The 20,028-nt window shown below is 40.6% G+C and overlaps 1 protein-coding gene and 2 long non-coding RNA genes across 4 annotated transcripts in view; 1 reads left to right on the top strand and 2 right to left on the bottom strand.

Moving 5' to 3' along the window:
* Positions 1-2,185: 2,185 nt before the first annotated feature.
* LOC311619326 lies at positions 2,186-4,260 on the top strand. Its single transcript, XR_014794474.1, has 2 exons — positions 2,186-2,517; positions 3,140-4,260. It is a non-coding gene; the product is annotated as an uncharacterized lncRNA (long non-coding RNA).
* A 4,327-nt stretch (positions 4,261-8,587) lies between these two features.
* Positions 8,588-8,938, bottom strand: LOC311618894. The gene is made up of 2 exons (XR_014794407.1): positions 8,812-8,938; positions 8,588-8,779 (listed from the first exon to the last, which is right to left on the bottom strand). It is a non-coding gene; the product is annotated as an uncharacterized lncRNA (long non-coding RNA).
* Positions 8,939-9,225: 287 nt separating this feature from the next.
* The window catches only part of CERS5 (ceramide synthase 5), a 32,194-nt gene continuing 21,391 nt past the window's right edge, over positions 9,226-20,028 (bottom strand). Inside the window, exons 5-11 of one of the 2 annotated variants that reach the window (XM_084876627.1) lie at positions 19,590-19,640; positions 18,568-18,660; positions 16,384-16,512; positions 16,179-16,285; positions 12,434-12,590; positions 11,440-11,548; positions 9,804-10,125 (exon numbers count right to left, since the gene is read on the bottom strand). In XM_084876627.1, the coding sequence (XP_084732753.1) occupies positions 10,118-10,125; positions 11,440-11,548; positions 12,434-12,590; positions 16,179-16,285; positions 16,384-16,512; positions 18,568-18,660; positions 19,590-19,640 (654 nt within the window). In that variant the 3' untranslated portion in view covers positions 9,804-10,117. Of the gene's footprint in view, positions 10,126-11,439; positions 11,549-12,433; positions 12,591-16,178; positions 16,286-16,383; positions 16,513-18,567; positions 18,661-19,589; positions 19,641-20,028 lie in introns of both variants that reach the window. The other variant, XM_084876626.1, reaches the window with a different exon arrangement.

The raw sequence follows: 20,028 nt of genomic DNA, 5'->3' as shown, positions 1-20,028 counted from the left end.
CCTCCTTTCTTAGAAAAAAATATTATGTATTATTTTTCAGAGAGGAAGAGAGAGAGAAACATCAACGAGGAGAATCATCGATTGGCTGCTTCCTGCACACCCATTACTGGGGATCAGGCCTGCAACCCAGGCATGTGCCCTGACAGGGAGTTGAACTGTGATCTCCTCTTCATAGGTCAATGCTCAACCATTGAGCCACACCAGCCAGGCTAGCACAGCCACCTCCCTACCTTCTTTTATAAAATCATTTTTTTGTACCTCTGTAAGGTCAAGCCCTAAGTTTTATTATAGCCCTATGACTGCTTTTACAGGACTAATTTTATTGCTTTTAATCTTCAGAAGCCCCCAAGACCTGTCATCTAAAATTTAATCTTCAGCCCTAGCCAGTTTTGCTCAGTGGATAGAGAGTCACTGTGGACTGAAGGGTCCTGGGTTTGATTCCGGTCATGGGCACATGCCCGGGTTGTGGGCTTGATCACAATGGGGGGCGTGCAGAAGGCAGCAAATGGATGATTCTCATCACTAATGTTTCTTTCCCTCTCCTGTCCTTTCTGAAATCAATAAAAGTATATGAAAAAAATAAGAAAAATAAAATTTAATCTTCAGCATGCTTGTCAAAGTTCTTCACCATCTGCCACAAACCACCTTCTTATTGTCATCTCATCACTCTGATACAACTCCAACAGATTATAGTTCCCTGAAACTGCCATGTACTTGTTTTTGCATTAAAAAAATTAAAATTATTCCAAACTTCCGAAACCAGTTTGGCTCAGTGGATGAGAATCGGCCTGCGGACTGAAAGGTCCCAGGTTTGATTCCGGTCAAGGACATTTACATGGTTGCGGGCACATCCCCAGTGGGGGGTGTGCAGGATGCAGCTGATAGATGTTTCTCTCTTATCCATGTTTCTAGCTTTCTATCCCTCTCCCTTCCTCTCTGTAAAAAATAAATAAAATATATAAAAATAAAATAAAAAATAAAATTATTCCAAACTTATTTAAGAGCACCAAAAATAAGCCCATCTTACATCCTCCCTCCACAAAGATAAACACTATCCACCTTTCAGTAACTGAACATTTCTGTACTATTTCTATGGAAGTATCCTTAATATTATTTGGGGGTTAAAAAGGTAATATTAATTACATCAACAGAGACATATTCTTTTGCAACTTGACTTTTTTCACCCAACACTGTTATTTTACATTTACCCATTGTACTGGTTAATTTTGTCTTCACTGGGCCACCGAGTGCCCAGATAGTAGTAAAACAGTATTTCTGGTGCCATCTCTGAGGGTGTTTCTGATTGAGAATAACATTTGTATCTGAAGAATGAATAAAGCAGATTGCCTTCCCCAATGTGGTTGGGCCTCATTCAATCCATTGAAAACCTGAATAGGACAAAAATTAGAGTAAGAGAGAATTCTTTATCTCCACTTGACTGTCTTCAAGCTGGGACACTGGTCTTCCCCTGCCTTCACACTTTGTTTGGAACTAAACTAGTATGCTCAGCCTTCCTGGGTCTCCAAATCCTGGGGTTTCTCAGCCTCCATATCCATGTGAGCCAGTTCCTTATACTAAAAATTTTTAAATAGGTATTTAAAAAAATGTTTTTGACTGATAAATATAAGAACATATTTTATTTTTTTTAAAATATTTTATTTCAGAGAAGCAGGGAGAGGGAGAGAAACATAGATGAGAGAACCAACAATTGGCTGCCTCCTGCACTGGGGATCTAGACTGCAACCCAGGAATGTGTCCCTGACGAACTGAACCTGGGACCCTTTAGTCCGGAGGTCAATACTCTATTCAATGAACCAAACCAGCTGGGGCTATATTTTAAATATATCTGTATGTACATATGTATCCTATTGGTTCAGACCAATACATTCATATTGACAGAAAAACTTAGTTCTTCATTTTAATTGTTGTACAGTTGGTTCCTGAATATGGGGATTAGGGGTGCCGAAGCCCCCATTTGAAAATCCACGTATAACTTTTGACTCCCCCAAAATTTAACCACAGTCGTCCACAGGGTACTGGTTCTGGGACACCCCCCCTTCCAGATACCAAAATCTGTGAATGCTCAAGTCTCATGTAAAATGATGTAGCACAGTGCATGCAGTCAATCCTCTGCATCTGAGGACTGAAAATATTTTTGACCTGTGGTTGATTGAATCCATGGATGCGAAACCTAGGGATATGAAGGGTCAATTACATATTTATTGAAAAAATATGCATATAAGTTCAAACCTGTGTTGCTCAAGAGTCAATTGTAATTCCAATTGTATGAATAAATAAATTTATTCTATTTATCTAGTGAAAGATCAATGGGCCATACCCCCCCTCCCCCCAATAAATAGCAACGCAATGTGTATCCTTTTACGTTTTCTTGGGCCCATGGGCTACTTTCTCCAAAATAGGAATTATTTAGCTTACTAGTTATCCTTGCTTTTCCAAAGTGGGTATGTCAATTTCACTCTCACCAGCAATACTTCTACACACTGTTGGTGCGAAGTTGTTTCTATTCATTTTAATTTACATCACTGCTTTCCAGTAGGTTGAGCACCTTTTTATTGATTTATAATCCATTAGCATATTCATCCTTTAGGAATTGCCTATTCATATTCTGTGCTTCCTGCACTCACAGTCCCTCCTCTTTTTTTGTTATTGGGTTGTCTTTGTTTAAATATATTCTAGATATTAGTATTTAGTTACTAGTTATGTGTTGCAAGTTTGATTGAGATAATCTTTTTTTTTTTTAAATATATTTTATTGATTTTTTTTTTTACAGAGAGGAAGGGAGAGGGATAGAGAACTAGAAACATTGATGAGAAAGAAAAATCAATCAGCTGCCTCCTGCATCCCCTAAACTGAGGATGTGCCGGCAGCCAAGGTACATGCCCTTGACCAGAATCAAACCTGAAACCTTTCAGTCCGCAGGCTGGCACTCTATCCACTAAGCCAAACTGGTTTCAGCTGAGATAATCTTTAAAAAAATTTTTTTAAAATTGATTATAGAGAGGAAAGGAGAGAAACATCCATCTGTTGTCTCCCGCACATGCGCCCACTGGAATTGGGTATGTGCTCTGACCAGGAACTGAACCCACCTTCTGGTGTATGGGATGATGCTCCAACCAAGCCACACCAGCCAGGGCTGAGGTAATCTTTTTTATTTGGGAGAGGTGGTGATGGTATAAGAATCCCATGTTGTCTGTACCATCATGTACATGTCTCTCCAGAGAGCAGCCCCATGGAAACTGATCTGAGACCAATTTTCATGCAAGTTCTTACCTGGGACTGGGTGTGGGTTGAGATGTTTCCCAGACCACACAGGAAATGTATCTTTAGATTCTCAAATTCACATGTGGGCCCAGAATTGGAGAAAATCCTTTCATCTCCTGAACCAAAGCCCAAGTATTTGAACTTCTTTGCTTTCTCTTTTTGCCAACTGGGTGAATTTTTTAGTTTTCTCCCTTTCACTAAGTCTGTTGCTTTTTCAGGGTCCCAGCCTCAGCTGGAGGTCTCAGTTCCAGCTTTATGCATGGGGCCAGACTCTTCTTTTGTGGTCAACATTGAAACCCAAGTCCTTAAGTTATATGCCCATTATCCCTCTAATAATTGCAACTGTTTGCCTTTTCCCCTAGCTTTCAATTCCTCTCTTTGTGGCTTTTGTGACATTTTCTTGGAACCTCAGATATGCATTAAAAAATCGATGTTTCTCTTTCTCTGAAAATAAATAAAAAATGTTATATATAAAAAAACCTTATCTGCCACTCAGCCTATTTTAGTATGCATTAAGCCAGAACTGTCATTTACTCTCACATCTTTTCTAAACATAATACCTTTCCATTCCTATTTTCCAAGCAAAACTCTACTCATTTTCAATGGCCCAGTGCCACTTTCAAGTTTTCTCCCACCTTGCCAAGAATAATTTAGGATAGTTCTTATCGCATTGCTCTTTTTCCCTTACCGGGTTATAAGCTCCTTGAGGGTAGAAACCAGATCTTGTTCATCTTTGTGTCCCTAGCTTTGGCCACAGTGCCTGTCATAAAGTAGACCCTTAATAAATGTTTTATTGAACTGAAAATATCCTCCTGCATAGATAATGGATTTAAAGTCTGAAGAACTTAAAACGAAATTAAGTATGAATAACTTGGTTTAAAACCAGCAAACTATCACCCACTAAACTCATATAATTATTTTTAGGATTGTGATGATGTGAGAGTTCATAATACATGATGAACCATCTAAGTTTTTTTTTTTTTAAATTAAATTTGTGCCTGGCCAGGTGGCTTAGTTAGTTGAGTATAATCCTATACACCAAAAAGGTTGCAGGTTTGATTCCTGGTCAGGGCACATGCCTACATCATGGGCTGGATCCCCAGTCAGTGCATAGGGGAGAGGCGGTGGTTCAACGTTTCTCTTGCACATTGATGCTTCTCTCTCTCTAAAATTAAAAAAAAAAATTACTGGTTGAGGATTTTAAAAACAATAAAATTGTCAGGGAAACATTGGTTAATAATATTTTGTTTCAAGTACATAATTCTATAATATATCATTTGTACATTGCACTGTGCTCACTACCCCGTTTTATTTAATTTTTATTTTTTAAAATATATTTTTTAATTGATTTCAGAGAGGAAGGGAGAAGGAGAAAGATAGATACATGAACGATGAAACAGAATCATGGATCAGCTGCCTCCTGCATGCCCCACACTGGGAATCAAGCCCACAACCCGGGCATGTGCCTTTGACTGTAATTGAACCTGGGGCCCTTCAGTCCATAGGCCAATGCTCTATCCACTGAGCAAAACTGGCCAGGGCTGTTTGTGTTTTTTTAAGTAACTCCTGTTACTCAGTTTCCTCATTGGGGTAGATTTAATTTTTCAAAGATGAATGCAACTCTCTCTCCCACATGCTCTTCTGCAATGACTGTGCCACTCCATCAAGAGGTAAAGTCTATCTCACAATCCTCTGAATCTAGGTGGTCCCAGTGACTACTTTAGTACAGTGGAATGATACGCGGCAGTTAAGGACAACGCTCTTAAATGGCTTAGTAACTTCTGCTTCCTACCTCTTGGAACACAATCACTTGTGCAAACCCCAACACACGGAGTGGGTATGTGAAGGTACCTTAGTTGATGGCCCAGACTGATTTCCTAGGGATCGGCCAACACTAACTTCTACCCAGGTTAGTAAATCATCTTAAACATCCAGCCCAGTTGTCTTCAAATGACTATTCCCAGCTGCCATCAGACTGGGGTCACATGAGATATCACCAGCTGAGCTCAGTCAACCAACCAAACCATAAGAAATAATAAACTGTTCTTTTAAGCCACTGTATTTTAGGGTGGTTAACTACATAGTAATAACCATACTATTCACTTATTGTGTGAGGATAATCCTTCCTTTCAAAACTGTTCTTTTTTTAAAAAAAAATATATTTTATTGATTTTGTACAGAGAGGAAGGGAGAGAGATAGAGAGTTAGAAACATCGATGAGAGAGTCATCGATCAGCTGCCTCTTGCACACCACCTACTGGGGATATGCCTGCAACCAAGGTACATGCCCTTGACCGGAATCGAACCCAGGACCCTTCAGTCCCCAAGCTGACACTCTATCCATTAAGCCAAACCGGTTTCGGCTCAAAACTGTTCTTAAGTTCACTTTTTGATGTATGTAAGATCATTTTCTAAGTAGTAAAACTACACAGACATGTTATTTTTTAAATAATGAAGTTAAAAACCTTTTATATTAAACAGAGGAGAGGTTAATACCTTTCTTCTCTCACCAATATTCCTAGTTCTCTGGTAGGGATGATGTGAGTCTGCATCTAACCAGCTCTTCACCAGTTTCCTTCCTCTCAGGCATGAAAACTTCCTAGTCCATCTATAAAACTAGCCTCATGACTGTCTTGCTGCCATAACACTATTATCATCTAGTATTCACATCCACTAACACCCTTTCTCTCACCCACTTTATGCATAGTTCCTTCTCAGAACAAGAACCTGTTCTTATAATTGACCCTAATCTCTATTTACTTATCCAAGACAAACTCTAATCAGTCTATCCCTCTGGCTAAATGTTTCTTCAACGTCTATTCTTCCTCATTATGAAGTTTTGGGAAGTGGTCAAATATAGTGGTTAAGAATAGAGACACGGTGACCCTAGTTGGTTTGGCTCAGTGGATAAAGCATTGGCCTGCAGACTAAAGGGTCCCAGTTTTCAATTCTGGTCAAGTGCACATGCCCAGGTTGTGGGCTCATCCCCAGTGTGGGGCATGCAGGAGGCAGCCAATCAATGATTCTCTCTCATCATTGCTGTTTCTATCTCTCTCTCCTCTCTGAAATCAATAAAAATATATTTAAAAAAGAAAAGAATGGAGACACAGTGTTTGACTTTACTAGCTGGCCTGACCTTTGGCAAGTTAATCTCTTTTTGCTTCATTTTTATCATAAGTGCTTTAAACAGTGCCTGGCATATAATAAAAAGCTATGTCTTAGCTATGGACTTGGTTGCATCTTTACAAAATAATTGTTTAAATTTCAGAAGGTCATGTGCAGCTACCTTAGTTGACAGCCCTGACTGAATTCCTAGAGATTGGCAACACTAACTTCTAGCCAGACTAGTATATAATCTTCTCTTTTCTCCCCTGGGAAACAACATATCTTTTCTGACTTTCAAAAGCATTTCATTCATATTTTACAATTATTAGTCTATTTAACAATAAGGTAAGTTGAGGAACTAGTTGTAAGACCTGAATGTTTTAGTCTTTTTAAAAAATATGTATTTTAATTGATTTCAGTGAGGAAAAAAGATGGAGAGAGATATAGAAACATCAATGATGAGAGAGAATCATTGATCAGCTGCCTTCAGCATGCCCCACACTAGGGATCGAGCCCACAACCTGGGCATGTGCCCTAACTGGGAATCGAACTATGACCTACTGATTCATAGGTTGACACTCAACCACTGAGCCAAGCTGGCTGGGCTAATCTTTTACTCTTACTGACTAGATATGACTAAATTTGTAAGATTTTTTTTTAGGACTTAATTTTCTCCTACACCACAGTAAGTCTTTTTAAAATCCAGCCACTCAGTAAGGTAATTTTAGTAGGGTCAATATCTCTATACTGTCAGTGAACATTAAGTATCTGATTCATAGAACAATAACCTATTTCATTCAATTTGCATTCAAATTCCCTGACAATGAAATACTACATAACGCCGAGACCGGTTTGGCTCAATGGATAGAGCGTCGGCTTGGGGACTGAAGGGTCCCGGGTTCGATTCCGGTCAAGGGCATGTACCTTGGTTGCGGGCATATCCCCAGTAGGGGGTGTGCAAGAGGCAGCTGATCGATGACTCTCTCTCATCGATGTTTCTGGCTCTCTGTCTCTCTCCCTTCCTCTCTGTACAAAATCAATAAAATATATTAAAAAATAATAAAATAAAATAAAATATATAAAAAAAAGATTCTCTCTCAAAAAAATACTACATGTCTTAATGTACATAGAGCACCTGGAAATATATACAGAGTGGCCAGATTATTATGATTTCTGATTGCATAATAATCTGGCCACTAAGTGTATATCCTATATAATGAAAGGTTAATATGCAAATTGTCCCCTCGACCAGGAGTTCAACCAGCAGGCAGGCTGGCCAACCGCCCATGTCCCTTCCCCCTGGCGAGGCTGGCAGGACCCCATCCATGCACAAATTCATGCATCAGGCCTCTAATACACACACACACACACACACACACACACACACACACTGAGTGGCCAGATTATTATGTATTCAGAGATCATAATAATCTGGCCACTCAGTATATATATATTTTAATTTTAAAAAAATATATATTTTATTGATTTTGTACAGAGAGGAAGGGAGAGAGATAGTTAGAAATCGATGAGAGAGAGTCATTGATCAGCTGCCTCCTGCACACCCCCTACTGGGTATATGCCCGCAACCAAGGTACATGCCCTTGACCGGAATCGAACCTGGGACCTTTCAGTCCCCAAGCCAGCGCTCTATCCATTGAGCCAAACCAGTTTCGGCAATATATATATATTTTAAAACTATTTTTATTGATTTCAGAGAGGAAGTGAGAGGGAAGAGCTAGAAACATCAATGATGAGCCCTGGCTGGTTTTGCTCAGTGGATAGAGAGTTGACTTGTAGACTGAAGGGTCCTGGGTTCAATTCCAATCAAGGGAACATGCCGGGGTTGTGGGCTCGATCCCCAGTGTGGGGTGTGCAGGAGGCAGTGAATCAATATTCTCTCTCATCACTGATGTTTCTCTCTCTCCCTTCCTCCTTTCCTCTCTGAAATCAATAAAAATATTAAAAAAACACACAACATAAATGATGAGAGTCACTGACCAGCTGCTTCCTGCACACCCCCTACTGGGGATTGAGCCCACAACCTGGCATGTGCCCTTGACCAGAATCGAATCTGGGACCCTTCAGTCCTCAGACTGACGCTCTATCCACTGAGCCAAATTAGCTAGGGCTGGAAATATTTTGATATGAATATTCACTAAGCAGAAAACTATCTTAAGACATTAATACTACTATTCTTTAAAAAAAAAATTCTTTTTATTGATTTTTAGAGAAAGAGAGAAACATCAATGTGAGAGCGGAACATCAATCAGCTGCCTACTGGGGATTGAGACTACAATGTGGGCATGTGCCCTCACCAGGAATCGAACCAGCAACCTTTCTGGTGCATGGGATGACACCCAACCAAGCCATACCAGCCAGTGAATAAATACTACTAATAATACTACTAAATACTACTAATACTACTACTTGGTAATTTTGCCAAGACCTCAACTAGAGAAAAACCTGTACTAGGAAGACTGTTTTTCCATGGGCTAAAAGAGAAAACATCTGCTTAGATTCACTTATCATAATTTTAAAATGTTAACTGGCAGTATCTGTATTTTTAACTAAAAGTGTCTTAGCTCTTCAAAGTCTTTGTTGGTTTGGTGATTTACATACTTTAATCTGCTCAGTATTTTTTTCTTGTGATTACTATACATGTTTATCTTTTCTTAAAACATAAAGTCCTAAAACGTAGGCACTCTCTTCCCAGCACGCACAGAAAGGAAAAATTTGGTATCCAATGGCTTCAGAATCAGACCTGAAAAAAAATCCTTAATTGGCTTATGGATTCAGGGAATTGGGGATAGAGTCACTAAAGAGTTTGAGATAGCAGAAGAGGGTTGAAGCACTTTTAATCACAGAAGAGTAAACAATAGTATAAACCGTTACCAGCTCACCCAGTGGCTGTTGTCCTCCTCTAGCTCTCTGCTCACACTCTCCCACCCCCATCCCCTGCGTACCATTGAGTAAAGAGCAGGGTTATCAGCAGCTGTCCCTGTCACTACCAGGTGGTAGGAAGGAGATGTAGCTAGGGGTCACAGCAATCCTGGCCATTCATCCATGGTTATCTGTTTCTACACAACTTCATGTGAAATATTCCAGCTCTGAAGGAAGAACAGTGCAGAAACCTTAACTTGGCTGCTCCATTCAGATGTCCAGAGCCTCAAGAGTCATGGACAAGAAGGGAAGGGATAGTCCAGAACCAGAATAATTCAAGATGCAGCCAAATCTGGGATTGAGGTGGACCAGGTAAGGCCTAGAGGCCCCAGTTCAGAATTGTGCCCCAACCCAGGCAATGAAACTCATGCACATATGCATGCGTGCGCACACATGCACACCCATGCACACACACACACACACACACACACACACACACACACACAGCAAATATTATGGAAAGAACCTGGAGGCTATTAAATACAAAATGGCATAGTTTTTAAAAAAGTGAAAATATTTGCTTCTTTGATTCTCCTCAGTGCCTGCAGACCCCTAGTCTCAGGAGTGCAGGTTTGGGGAGGTCCAAGAAGAGTAGGTTGCCAGTGGCCCTACAAGTCCATGTGTGCTTAAGTCCCCTTACCAACCATTTTACTCTTCAACCCAGCAGCTGCCTCCCATATGACCATTCACCCAACTGGCACCATTGCTGGAGCTGCTGCCACAGGAGCTCTTTGTGTTGGTGGTCACATCTTCTTCCTCTGAGCTGCTCTCCACATCACTGCGGTCATCCTTAGATACCTAGGTGGGATGGGGCCAAAGGCAGGAAAGGTGAGGACAGAACTTTTCTGGAAACTTAAGACAAAGCCCACAGAGCCCATGTTTGGGCACTGTTTCCAATTTGGCCTACTTTCTGATGGCACCTGACTCAAAACATTATCTGGGCCATGGCTACTGTTTTGAATATCCTTTGCCTGCTTCCTGGGTTTCTCTCTTATCATTTCTGTTTTTATTCTCTACGGAATAAGTAGCTAGTTTGGTTGAGGTGTGTGTCTTTCAGGACCAGCCTAAGAGAGCTGAAATCATTCCCTGAGTTCTGACTTAGGTTTGAGGGATACTCCAGACGCCCTTTTTCTCCTTCCATCTCAAAAAGTAGAAAAAGGAAAATATAAATAATGCATATGACTGTCATCATTGTGTCTATCTTCTGATGGTAATGGTGATTGCAGTTATTCATATTGGTTATCCTGAGTTTTGTTCTGTTTCCAAAACTGATCCATACTAGGACTTTTTCAGCAGTTCTATTTATTCTGGGCGCAATTAGCAATATCCTATGACACCATTTCTCCAATCTTCTCCCTTTTCCTGAAAGCAAGATCACTTCTCTTGTGCAACTCTGACATTCCCAAGATCCACATGGTGAAAAGTGGATTGGCAATCACGGGAGAGAGTCCCAGTCCCAATCATGGTACTATTTGTGAATCTTGACTGCTTAACCTCAGCTTTTTTGTTGTATATTTTCAAATGAATAGTTTGGATTAGAGCAGTGTTTTCAAATCTAAATTATCCTGCATATCAAACAAAATATTTCAAATTCTCTACAATGGACCATAAAAGTAAAAGAGAGAAACCCAATGAAACCTATGACAGACTTTTGACCTCCAGAACTAAAGGATAATAAATATGTGCTGTTTTTTAAATAAGTAAATAAAGGTGAAAAGAATTAAAAGTACAATTGTTGTTTCTAAGAAGTGGGGCACTTGCTTTGGTTAGCTCTAAGATTCTATGGTTTATAATAGCTGTTGACTTCTGAACCCAGATAACTGATTCCTGATTTTTAGAAAATGTCTACCAGAGAGCACAGTGTGTCTAGATCTGAGGTAAAGAGAGGCTCAAAAAGGGAGAGGGGAAGTAAAACAAACAGCAGACTCCATTCTTGCCTCCATTTAGGAAAATCTGGCAGCAGCTTGAGCTCCAGTCAACAATGGCCCCACCAAGGTCAGGAGAGGGGGCATGCTTTCAGACAACATGGGAACATGGAGGAAAGCAGGAAGGAAGAGAAACACATTCAGAAAGACATGCTTCACTGAATACTGGAAGCACAGATACACTTACATGCAAGAGACGAAATTGTCCAGCTCCCACCAGGCATAGAAAAAAGGAAGGAGGTGAAAAAAGAGTGGAGAATATAGAATCTGGGTATAATCCTTCCTGGATAAGTCACCTGGTCAGAAAAGAAAAGCAGGGGAGAAAAGAGATGTCTAGTAGCTATAGCAAGATGCATAGACACACTGAGAAAGTTCTGTAACCAATTGCAGCCATAGGGAACAGACATAAGAGGTCCTATATGCCCAGGTAACATTCCATCCCTTTGTCCTAGAGTCACTGTGTCCTCTAGCAGACCCACCCCCACCTCCACCTTGGGATTCTGTATTACTGAAGGCTGAATCCCCAGCCCTTAGACTGATTAAAGCCTGACTGCTTTAGAACTTGGTTCACTTATGAATTTTAAATGACACTTCTCTCTGTGCTTGTGGGCTCTGGGCATAAGATGGGTATTTGAAACCCTAAATAGCCTTCTTACTTAAGATCCTTGCCTCATACAATAGTGGGATGAGGCCAGTACTTGTCTCTCACATCAACCATATCTTGAACATTACAGAATGGTCATTTTGAAGTGGTTTGTGAACCAACACCACTCCCTCGGCAATCACTACCTTTACAGTTTTTATCTTGGAGCTATGCATATGTTTTCCTTGAAAAAAAGCTCCCCAGCTAAAAATAAAAACTATGAAATCTACTGAAGTACGTAGGTAAAGGGTACGAAATGGTTGAGGTCTTCTCTAAAACCTAATCCTGTTCATTATATAACGACAGTCATTTCTAAAAGATAGGAAGAAGGAAGATCCTTCCTCTTACATCTAAATCATGTCCTAAGAGGCTAAACACTCATACTTATAGAAAAGGTGAAAACTATGGATCCCTAGGCTTTTTGCTGGGTCTTCTTGTATAGATGGGGCTCACTAGGTTAGATCAAAAGAGAAGGCCTATTGAGTAATATCCATCTTTCTACTCAGTCCCAAAGAAAGAAGCCATCTTTCATCCTCACCTTTCCTCGGATCAAGGCTTTGAAAGCAATTCTCGCAATTAGGTAGGACCAGATGACATGCAGAACCTGTAGGATCAGGAGAAGGCCATTGAAGAGCCACCAGGAGGGATAGGGTCCAATAATCTCCCAACTCTCAAAGAGGGTTGTGTTCAGAATCCTAGAAGGAGACCAGTGGTCAGATTGTAGAGTCTAAGCCAGGCAGATATGGATGAAGCTGAGTTCCCTGAGAAGCAGAACTTGTGTTTTCTCCCTGTACCTTCTCTCTCAGTTGAAGTTCCATGGATATTCATCCACAATGAGGAAATAAAGGAAGGCAGCCTATGAAGTTTTCATCTTTTGGGGTAAGGGAAGATAAACATTCAAATGTCTCCCATCAAACAATTTGGTTTTTGACTAAGTTGTTCATGGAAAAAAATGTCTTGGTTGTCAAACAAAACTTCGGTTCTCGACCCAACAACCCTTTCACCTGTATGTATGTATGTAATCATGTGTCTCTCAGGTGACAAACAGGAGAGAATGCCTGAGTATGAGTCAGTTTACCACTAAACTTCACATTGTTAACCTTTCAGGAAATTGTGCTATAAATATTTTCACATGGTATTTTTTTTTTTGCTTTTGTTGCTGCCATTATTATTAAATATTACAGTAAGTCACATGGGTCCTAAGAAGGTTAGTGATAGTAGCAAAGTGAAAAGGAAAGTTGTGAGAACAACAACAGAGCTTAAAAAAAGAAATAATTGCCAAGTATGATTGAGGTGTTTGCATGTCTAATTTGGCTAACGAGTATGGCATGATGAAATCAATAACTAACTTGTACAATTTTAAAACATAAAGAGGCCCCCAAGAGAGCTGATGTTGCTAAAGATGTGACAATGCTCATGAAACAAAGATCACAGGCAAATGAAGAAGCAGAAAAATTGTTGTTGATTTTGATAAGTGAAAAGCAATTAGTCAGTGATGTAGCACTTCGGAGACAATGATATGTGAAGATGCTGCATACTGACCTCCTAAAAGATAACCCTGGAATGAGTATTGAAATTGATTTAAAGCTAGTAGGGGGTAGTTCGATAAATTTAAGAAAATAAGTGGCATTGCCCTAACCGGTTTGGCTCAGTGGATAGAGCTTCAGCCTGTGGACTCAAGGGTCCCAGGTTCGATTCTAGTCAAGGGCATGTACCTTGATTGTGGGCACGTCCTCAGTGGGGTGTGTGCAGGAGGCAGCTGATCGATGTTTCTTTCTCATTGGTGTTTCTAACTCTCTATCCCTCTCCCTTCCTCTCTGTAAAAAATTAATTAAAACATATTTAAAACAAAAGGAAAGAAGTGGCATTCATAGTGTAGTCAGGCATAGGGAGGCTGCTAACTCTAACAAAGTAGATGCTGATAATTTCATAACAGAATTTCAAGAATATGTAGAGGCCAAGGGATTTGTTTCCCAGTAAGTGTTCAATTGTGATGAGACAAGCCTCTCTGGAAGAAAATGCCAGAGAGGACTTATATCACACAGGAGAAGTCACTGCCAGAACACAAGCCAATGAAGGACAGGATGACGTTTTTGTGTGGGAATGCAAGTGGGGACTTTAAATTGAAGCCTCTACTGGTCTATTGTTCTGAAAACCGTGAGTTTTCAAGAAAAATAATGTCATGAAAAATAAGTTGAATGCAATGCGCAGGGCTAATAGCAAAGCTTGGGTAACCAGGCAATTTTTTTATTGAGTGGATTCATGAAATGTTTGCCCTAAGTGGGAAGAAATACCTCTGGGAAAAACAATTGCCACTCAGCGCACTGCTTGTAGTGGACAGTGTTCCTTCCCTCCCTCCAGGCGTGGAGGCCGAGTTGGTGGAGGAGTACAGCTTCATCACTCTCAGGTTCTTGCCACCTAATACAGCCCCTCTTATCCAGCCCATGGACCAGCAGGTCATTTCTAACTTTTAAGAACTACACAAAGATGCCGAAACCGGTTTGGCTCAGTGGCAGAGCGTCGGTCTGCGGACTGAAAGGTCCCAGGTTCGATTCCGGTCAAGAGCATGTACGTAGTTGCAGGCACATCCCCAGTAGGGGGTGTGCAAGAGGCAGCAGGTCGATGTTTCTCTCTCATCGACATTTCTAACTCTCTATCTCTCTCCCTTCCTCTCTGTAAAAAATCAATAAAATATATTTTTTTTAAAAAAGAACTACACAAAGGCACTGAATCAGAGATGTTTTGAGGTGATTAAAAAACTAAAACTAATTTAACTCTTGGGGAGTTCTGGAAGGAACATTTTAATATTCTCACTTGCTTGAGGCTCACAGACAAAGCATAGGGGGAAGTGTCTTCCAGGACCATGCAATCTGCCTGAAATTGTGGCCTGCGGCTGTTGCTGAAAGAGACTTTGAGGGCTTTGAGGATGAGCCTGCGTCTGTTGTGGAGGATAATGTGTCTCGGGGCAGGTCCATGGCTTGGAGGTGGGTAATGATGTGGAGGACCACAACACTGAGCTGACCTTCAGAGGGAACAGCAACATACAGCAGCTGAAGAGCTCCCTTCAGAGAAGGGAAGGGATATTCCTACTTCACTAACCAAGAAAATGCTTGGAAAATGAGGAGAAATGCAAAATTTTATTGAGAAAAATCACCCTGGCAATGAAGCAGCAAATTATGCAACAAACTTGTTCAATGACAATGCAGTGTTTCACTTCAGAAAAGTGTTAAAATGTAGATAAAAACAAACATAATTGAATAGGTTTTTAGTGAGACAGAGGCCCAGGGAGCCTGAAGCAAATCCTAGTGGAGCAGAGACAAGAGAGAAGTTTTTATGGAAGGGGCAACAATAACGTCCCTCCATCCCTCCTCTCCATATCCAGTCATTAACAGCTCTCAGCAGTAAAGGTAAGTCCTAGTATGTATGCAAATTTTTACTTTTTACTGTACATTTCACTTCCTTTTTGTTAAATTTTCATTTACATTTCATGTCCTTTTTGTTTATAAAGTGTTTATAGATTAAACAGTACATTAGACATGTACTACATATAAGAAAGGTTGAAAGAGGGAATCATTTGGGGGTCTGGAACAAATTCATTCAATTTACTAATTAAAAAATGGGAAAAAATGATTTGGTTTTTGAATAAACCACTTCTTGAACAGCCTTCCAAAAGAAATGAGTTCAAGAACCAAGGTTCCACTGTGTAAACCATAGGAACTAATGGAATAAGTTATATTATTAATCACTTCAAATATGCACAAAACTGGGTCAACAATTTTAATCATAATCCTAGGATTTAGATCCTCAGGCACATATAGAATAGTTAGTAGCTTATTCCCTTAGACTAAGCGTGATCTTCAATCCACAGAGTCACTGACTTTGTACCATGAAATAGTGAGTGTAGAAGTGAGGGGTGTGCGCGCGTGTGTGTGTGTGTGTGTGTGTGTGTGTGTGTGTGTGTGTGTAGTCAGGGTAGGAGAGAGGGTGTGAGTAGGAAAACAAGCAAGAAGAGCCTGAGAATTTTGTAATCAGCACACAAGAAAGCAAATGAAATACTTAGGCATGAAATGAGGACTGCTCCTCAGAGATGATTCAGGAAAGCCACAGCCAGTGAGTTGGATGCTCTGAGTCTGGATCATGCCTCACTAGAAATACTATGCAAGGGAACTGAGGTTAGGTCAAGGAAAAAGCAGGGCATCAGGTTCTTGGTGGTTTACTCCCTAAACTGACAAAAGGTATCATTAGCTACATTCCTACACCAGTTCCACAGCTCTAACACTTACCAGAATGGATAGATTCCAAGACGAGTGACCATAAAAACAGCACTAAAGATCACAAAAAGGGTGTCACAGAGACGCTGATATTTGGCATAATTGGCCAGCTTGGCTGCCTGAAAAAAGGAAGAATTAAATTGAGGAGAAAACCTGTTCTCAGGATGCAAAGGAGAGAAATAGAGGAATAATGAGGGAAAAGAAATTGGGGTCTTACCTCCAGCAAGAAGTCTGAGGCATCATGTAGACACATGACCAGAGTTCCTACCCGAACCATGTTGTTGATATATGAGAAGGTGATGAGCCCAATGGTGGCTAAGTGATGCACAAACATGATCAGGAAGTCCTAGGAAGGAATGGAAATAGAAGAAGCAGGTATAGGCAGGGCCATAGAGATGCTAGCCAACTCAATGCCCTGCATTGTTCTCTAAAGATCTTAATCCCAGCCTTAGAAGTTCCATTCTGTTTAAACTCTCCATTAAGAAGCTGCCTAGGCCCTAACCAGTTTGGCTCAGTGGATAGTGTCAGCCTGCAGTCTGAAGGATCCCAGGTTCGATTCCAGCCAAGGGCATGTACCTTGGTTGTAGGCACATCCCCAGTAGGGCGTGTACAGGAGGCAGCTGATCGATGTTTCTCTCTCATTGATGCTTCTAACTCTCTATCCCTCTTCCTTCCTCTCTATAAGAAATCAATAAAATGTAGTGAAGAAAAAAAAGCTGCCTAGCATTTGACCCCAACTCTCTACATCAGTGACCCATAATCTATGTTAATATAGCTTAAAGCAGGTTAAAAAGCTCTAATTTAGTCCTGGCCAGTGTGACCCAATGGTTGGAGTGCCAGCCTGCACATCAAAGGATGTCAGCTCAATTTCTGGCCATGGGCACATTCTTACATTGCAGGTTCAGGTCTCAGCCCCCGTCAGGCATGTGTGGGAGGCAACCAGTTGGTCGATGTGTCTCTATCACATCGATGTCTCAAACACTCTCTCTCTCTGACTTTTGCCCCCTCACTCCCTCTCTTCCACTCTGTCTAAAAAAAAATCAAAGGGAAAAATATCTCTGGTGAGGATTAACAAAAACAACAACAAAAAGCTCTAATTTCTTCTCAGATTCCAATGCCAAGGGTTGACCTGAAGAAATCTCTAAATACCTGAGTTATCAGACATAGCTAATAAATACTTCTTAGCCCAGTGAGGGACACAAGGTGGGAGAAGGCAGGAGAAACAAGGATGAAAAGTTATATTTCCCACATAGACAGATACAGCGATATATTCTAGTTTTTGAGTTGCGTATGGGTTCAAAAATATACATTCTAGTACATTTTTAAACCTTTATATTTGTGTCATGTTTAAAACAAAATTTTAATAAGGGGACCTGTATCTCCTGACCATAGGAGAGTGAAAGTCACCTGATTGGAGTATCAAACTTGTAGGTTATGTAACAATTAACAACCCAGATTTAGTTTCAGTCCATTCCCATAAATGTTACTTTGGCTTTCTCACCAAAAATAACCATAAGTTGGTAACAGATTAGGGCTAGAGCTGCTGGAACTACATTATGTCAGGTGGACAACAATAAGAGGTGAAGATTGTCTACTTATAAAAAACTTGTCATTTACAAATTTGTCACTATGTGGACAAATCAACTTACTTTTCTGAATCTTTGTTTCCTAAATAATAGCAAGAAAATGGTAAAAATAATAATAATAATAATAATAATAATAATCTAGAACCCCTTCCAGTTGAAATTCTTTGAGTAAGTGGGGTCACCAAGAAGGAAAAGCAGAGAGAGAACAAGGGCCCCTAATGCCAAGCAAAAGCCAAATTTAGCTTTTTTTTTTTTTTTAATATATTTTATTGATTTTTTTTTACAGAGAGGAAGGGAGAGAGATAGAGAGCCAGAAACGTCCATGAGAGAGAAGCATCGACCAGCTGCCTCCTGCACACCCCCCACCGGGGATGTGCCTGCAACCAATGTACATCCCCTGACCAGAATCGAACCTGGGACCTTTCAGTCTGCAGACAGACGCTCTACCACTGAGCCAAACTGGCTTCGGCCAAATTTAGCCTTTATAGATTCAGGCCTGTTCTGGATCATGCCTTGCTATCCCTATGTTCTGACTAGTTTTCTCTAAGAGCCTTGGAAGAAAATAAAGATAAAGGTATGCTTAGCTGGTAACTGTTCTCATCTTGGCTACCCTGAAGGCCTCAAATATACTTCTTCATTAGTCAAATCTCATTTCTGAGAACATTTACAAAGAGCTAATAGTCCATTCAAACCTACTTTCTCCCTCTTCTGTGATCTCAGTCAGGACAGAGAATCCATCACAATGGCAGTAATGGTAGCTGCTAGGAAGGAGGATGCAATAAGTTACTGAGAATCGAGGGAACCAGGATCCTTACCTTTCTTTTAATGTCTGTAAACTGAGAAAACATTAGAGACCAATAAAAGGCCAATTCCATGATATAATAGTAATAAAGCCCACTTGTGAGAGGCTGAAAGAGAGAAAGAATTAGTTAGAATACCAGCTAGTCAAAGATTCATTCTATGTCTGCAACTATCTCTCCGGGGAGGACCAATAGTCATAAAAAAACATTAAGAAATGACTAAAGTCTTTTCTCCCTATCATCTTCCAAGATCTTCAATAGCTAACAACAGGCTTTGGGTTAGCATGGAGAATTAAACCTGGTGCATGGACTGGTGGGGTCCCTCGGCCTGGCCTGAGGGGATTGAGCCGAAACCGACTCTCTGACATTCCCTGAGGGGTCCCGGATTGGGAGAGGGTGCAGGCCAGGCCGAGGGACCCCACCGGTGCATGATCAGACTGTGGAGGGACTGCGGGAGGGTTCCAGGGCGTGTCTGGCCCAATCAGCTGGACCCCAGCAGCAAGCTAACCTACCAGTTGGAGCATCTGCCCCCTGGTGGTCAGTGTGCACCATAGCGACTGGTCAACAGGTTGAACACTTCACATATTAGGCTTTTATTATATAGGATATATATGTTCAGCTCTCATCTTTTAGTGTATTTAAAATTCTGGGCAATTAATGCTCTTTAAGGGATTAAAATACACTTAAGCCTTTCCTTCTAACACTCCTGACCTTTTAATAGTATAGATTAAGGGAACTCCAAGTTATCCTTGACTCAAAAATGACACCTGAACCAGAAAGCACTTCATTAAGTGCCAAAAAGCTGCTTTTGTTTCCAGCCCAATTAGGGGATCATACTGAATATAATGGGGAACTGGAACAAAAAGATCACTGGATTTCACAGCTATGGGGACCCCAGAAATAGATACTCTGTATATATTACTCAAAGAGACTCAGCCCCTAATCCCTTAAGAATACCAAGGAAATGTGATATCTTTCCTGTGATTTCACTGTCCCCCACTCTATTTTATACATATACATAAGTGCTCAGATCCTACCTGATATGGATAGCTATGCCAGCATTGTCGGGTATCCCAAAACCAAGGTGACTAAGAAAAAACAGATAATCCAGGTCAGTCTTCAGAATTCTTCCATAGCTCACCTATATAATCCTGTTCTCTCTATGCTATAGGGAAAAAGTCCCTCTTGACAGAATTTAGAAATCCCTAAAGGGTAAATAAATACCTAGATTTCTCTTCTAGGACTTAAAGTGTTATCACAAATAGAAAAATCATGCTTTGAGGTAAATAAGGGCAGGGAGAGCTCTAGGATAGTTTTTGAAAGCATCATAACCTGGGATAGAGGAGATAGGAAGACAGGAAGATAATTCCATTTGTTAACCAAGAGAAAGATCTCCATGTCAAAGATTCAAAAGTCAAAAGCAGTAACTTCTAATGGAGTTTTAATTATGTCCTGTAAGGAATTTGCCCATATCAT

The sequence above is a fragment of the Pipistrellus hanaki genome (assembly GCF_964339955.1).
Source record: "Pipistrellus hanaki genome assembly, chromosome: 3".
Lineage (NCBI taxonomy): Eukaryota > Metazoa > Chordata > Mammalia > Chiroptera > Vespertilionidae > Pipistrellus > Pipistrellus hanaki.
Note: the sequence above shows the minus strand (reverse complement) of the source record. Positions and strands in the feature narration are given on the sequence as shown.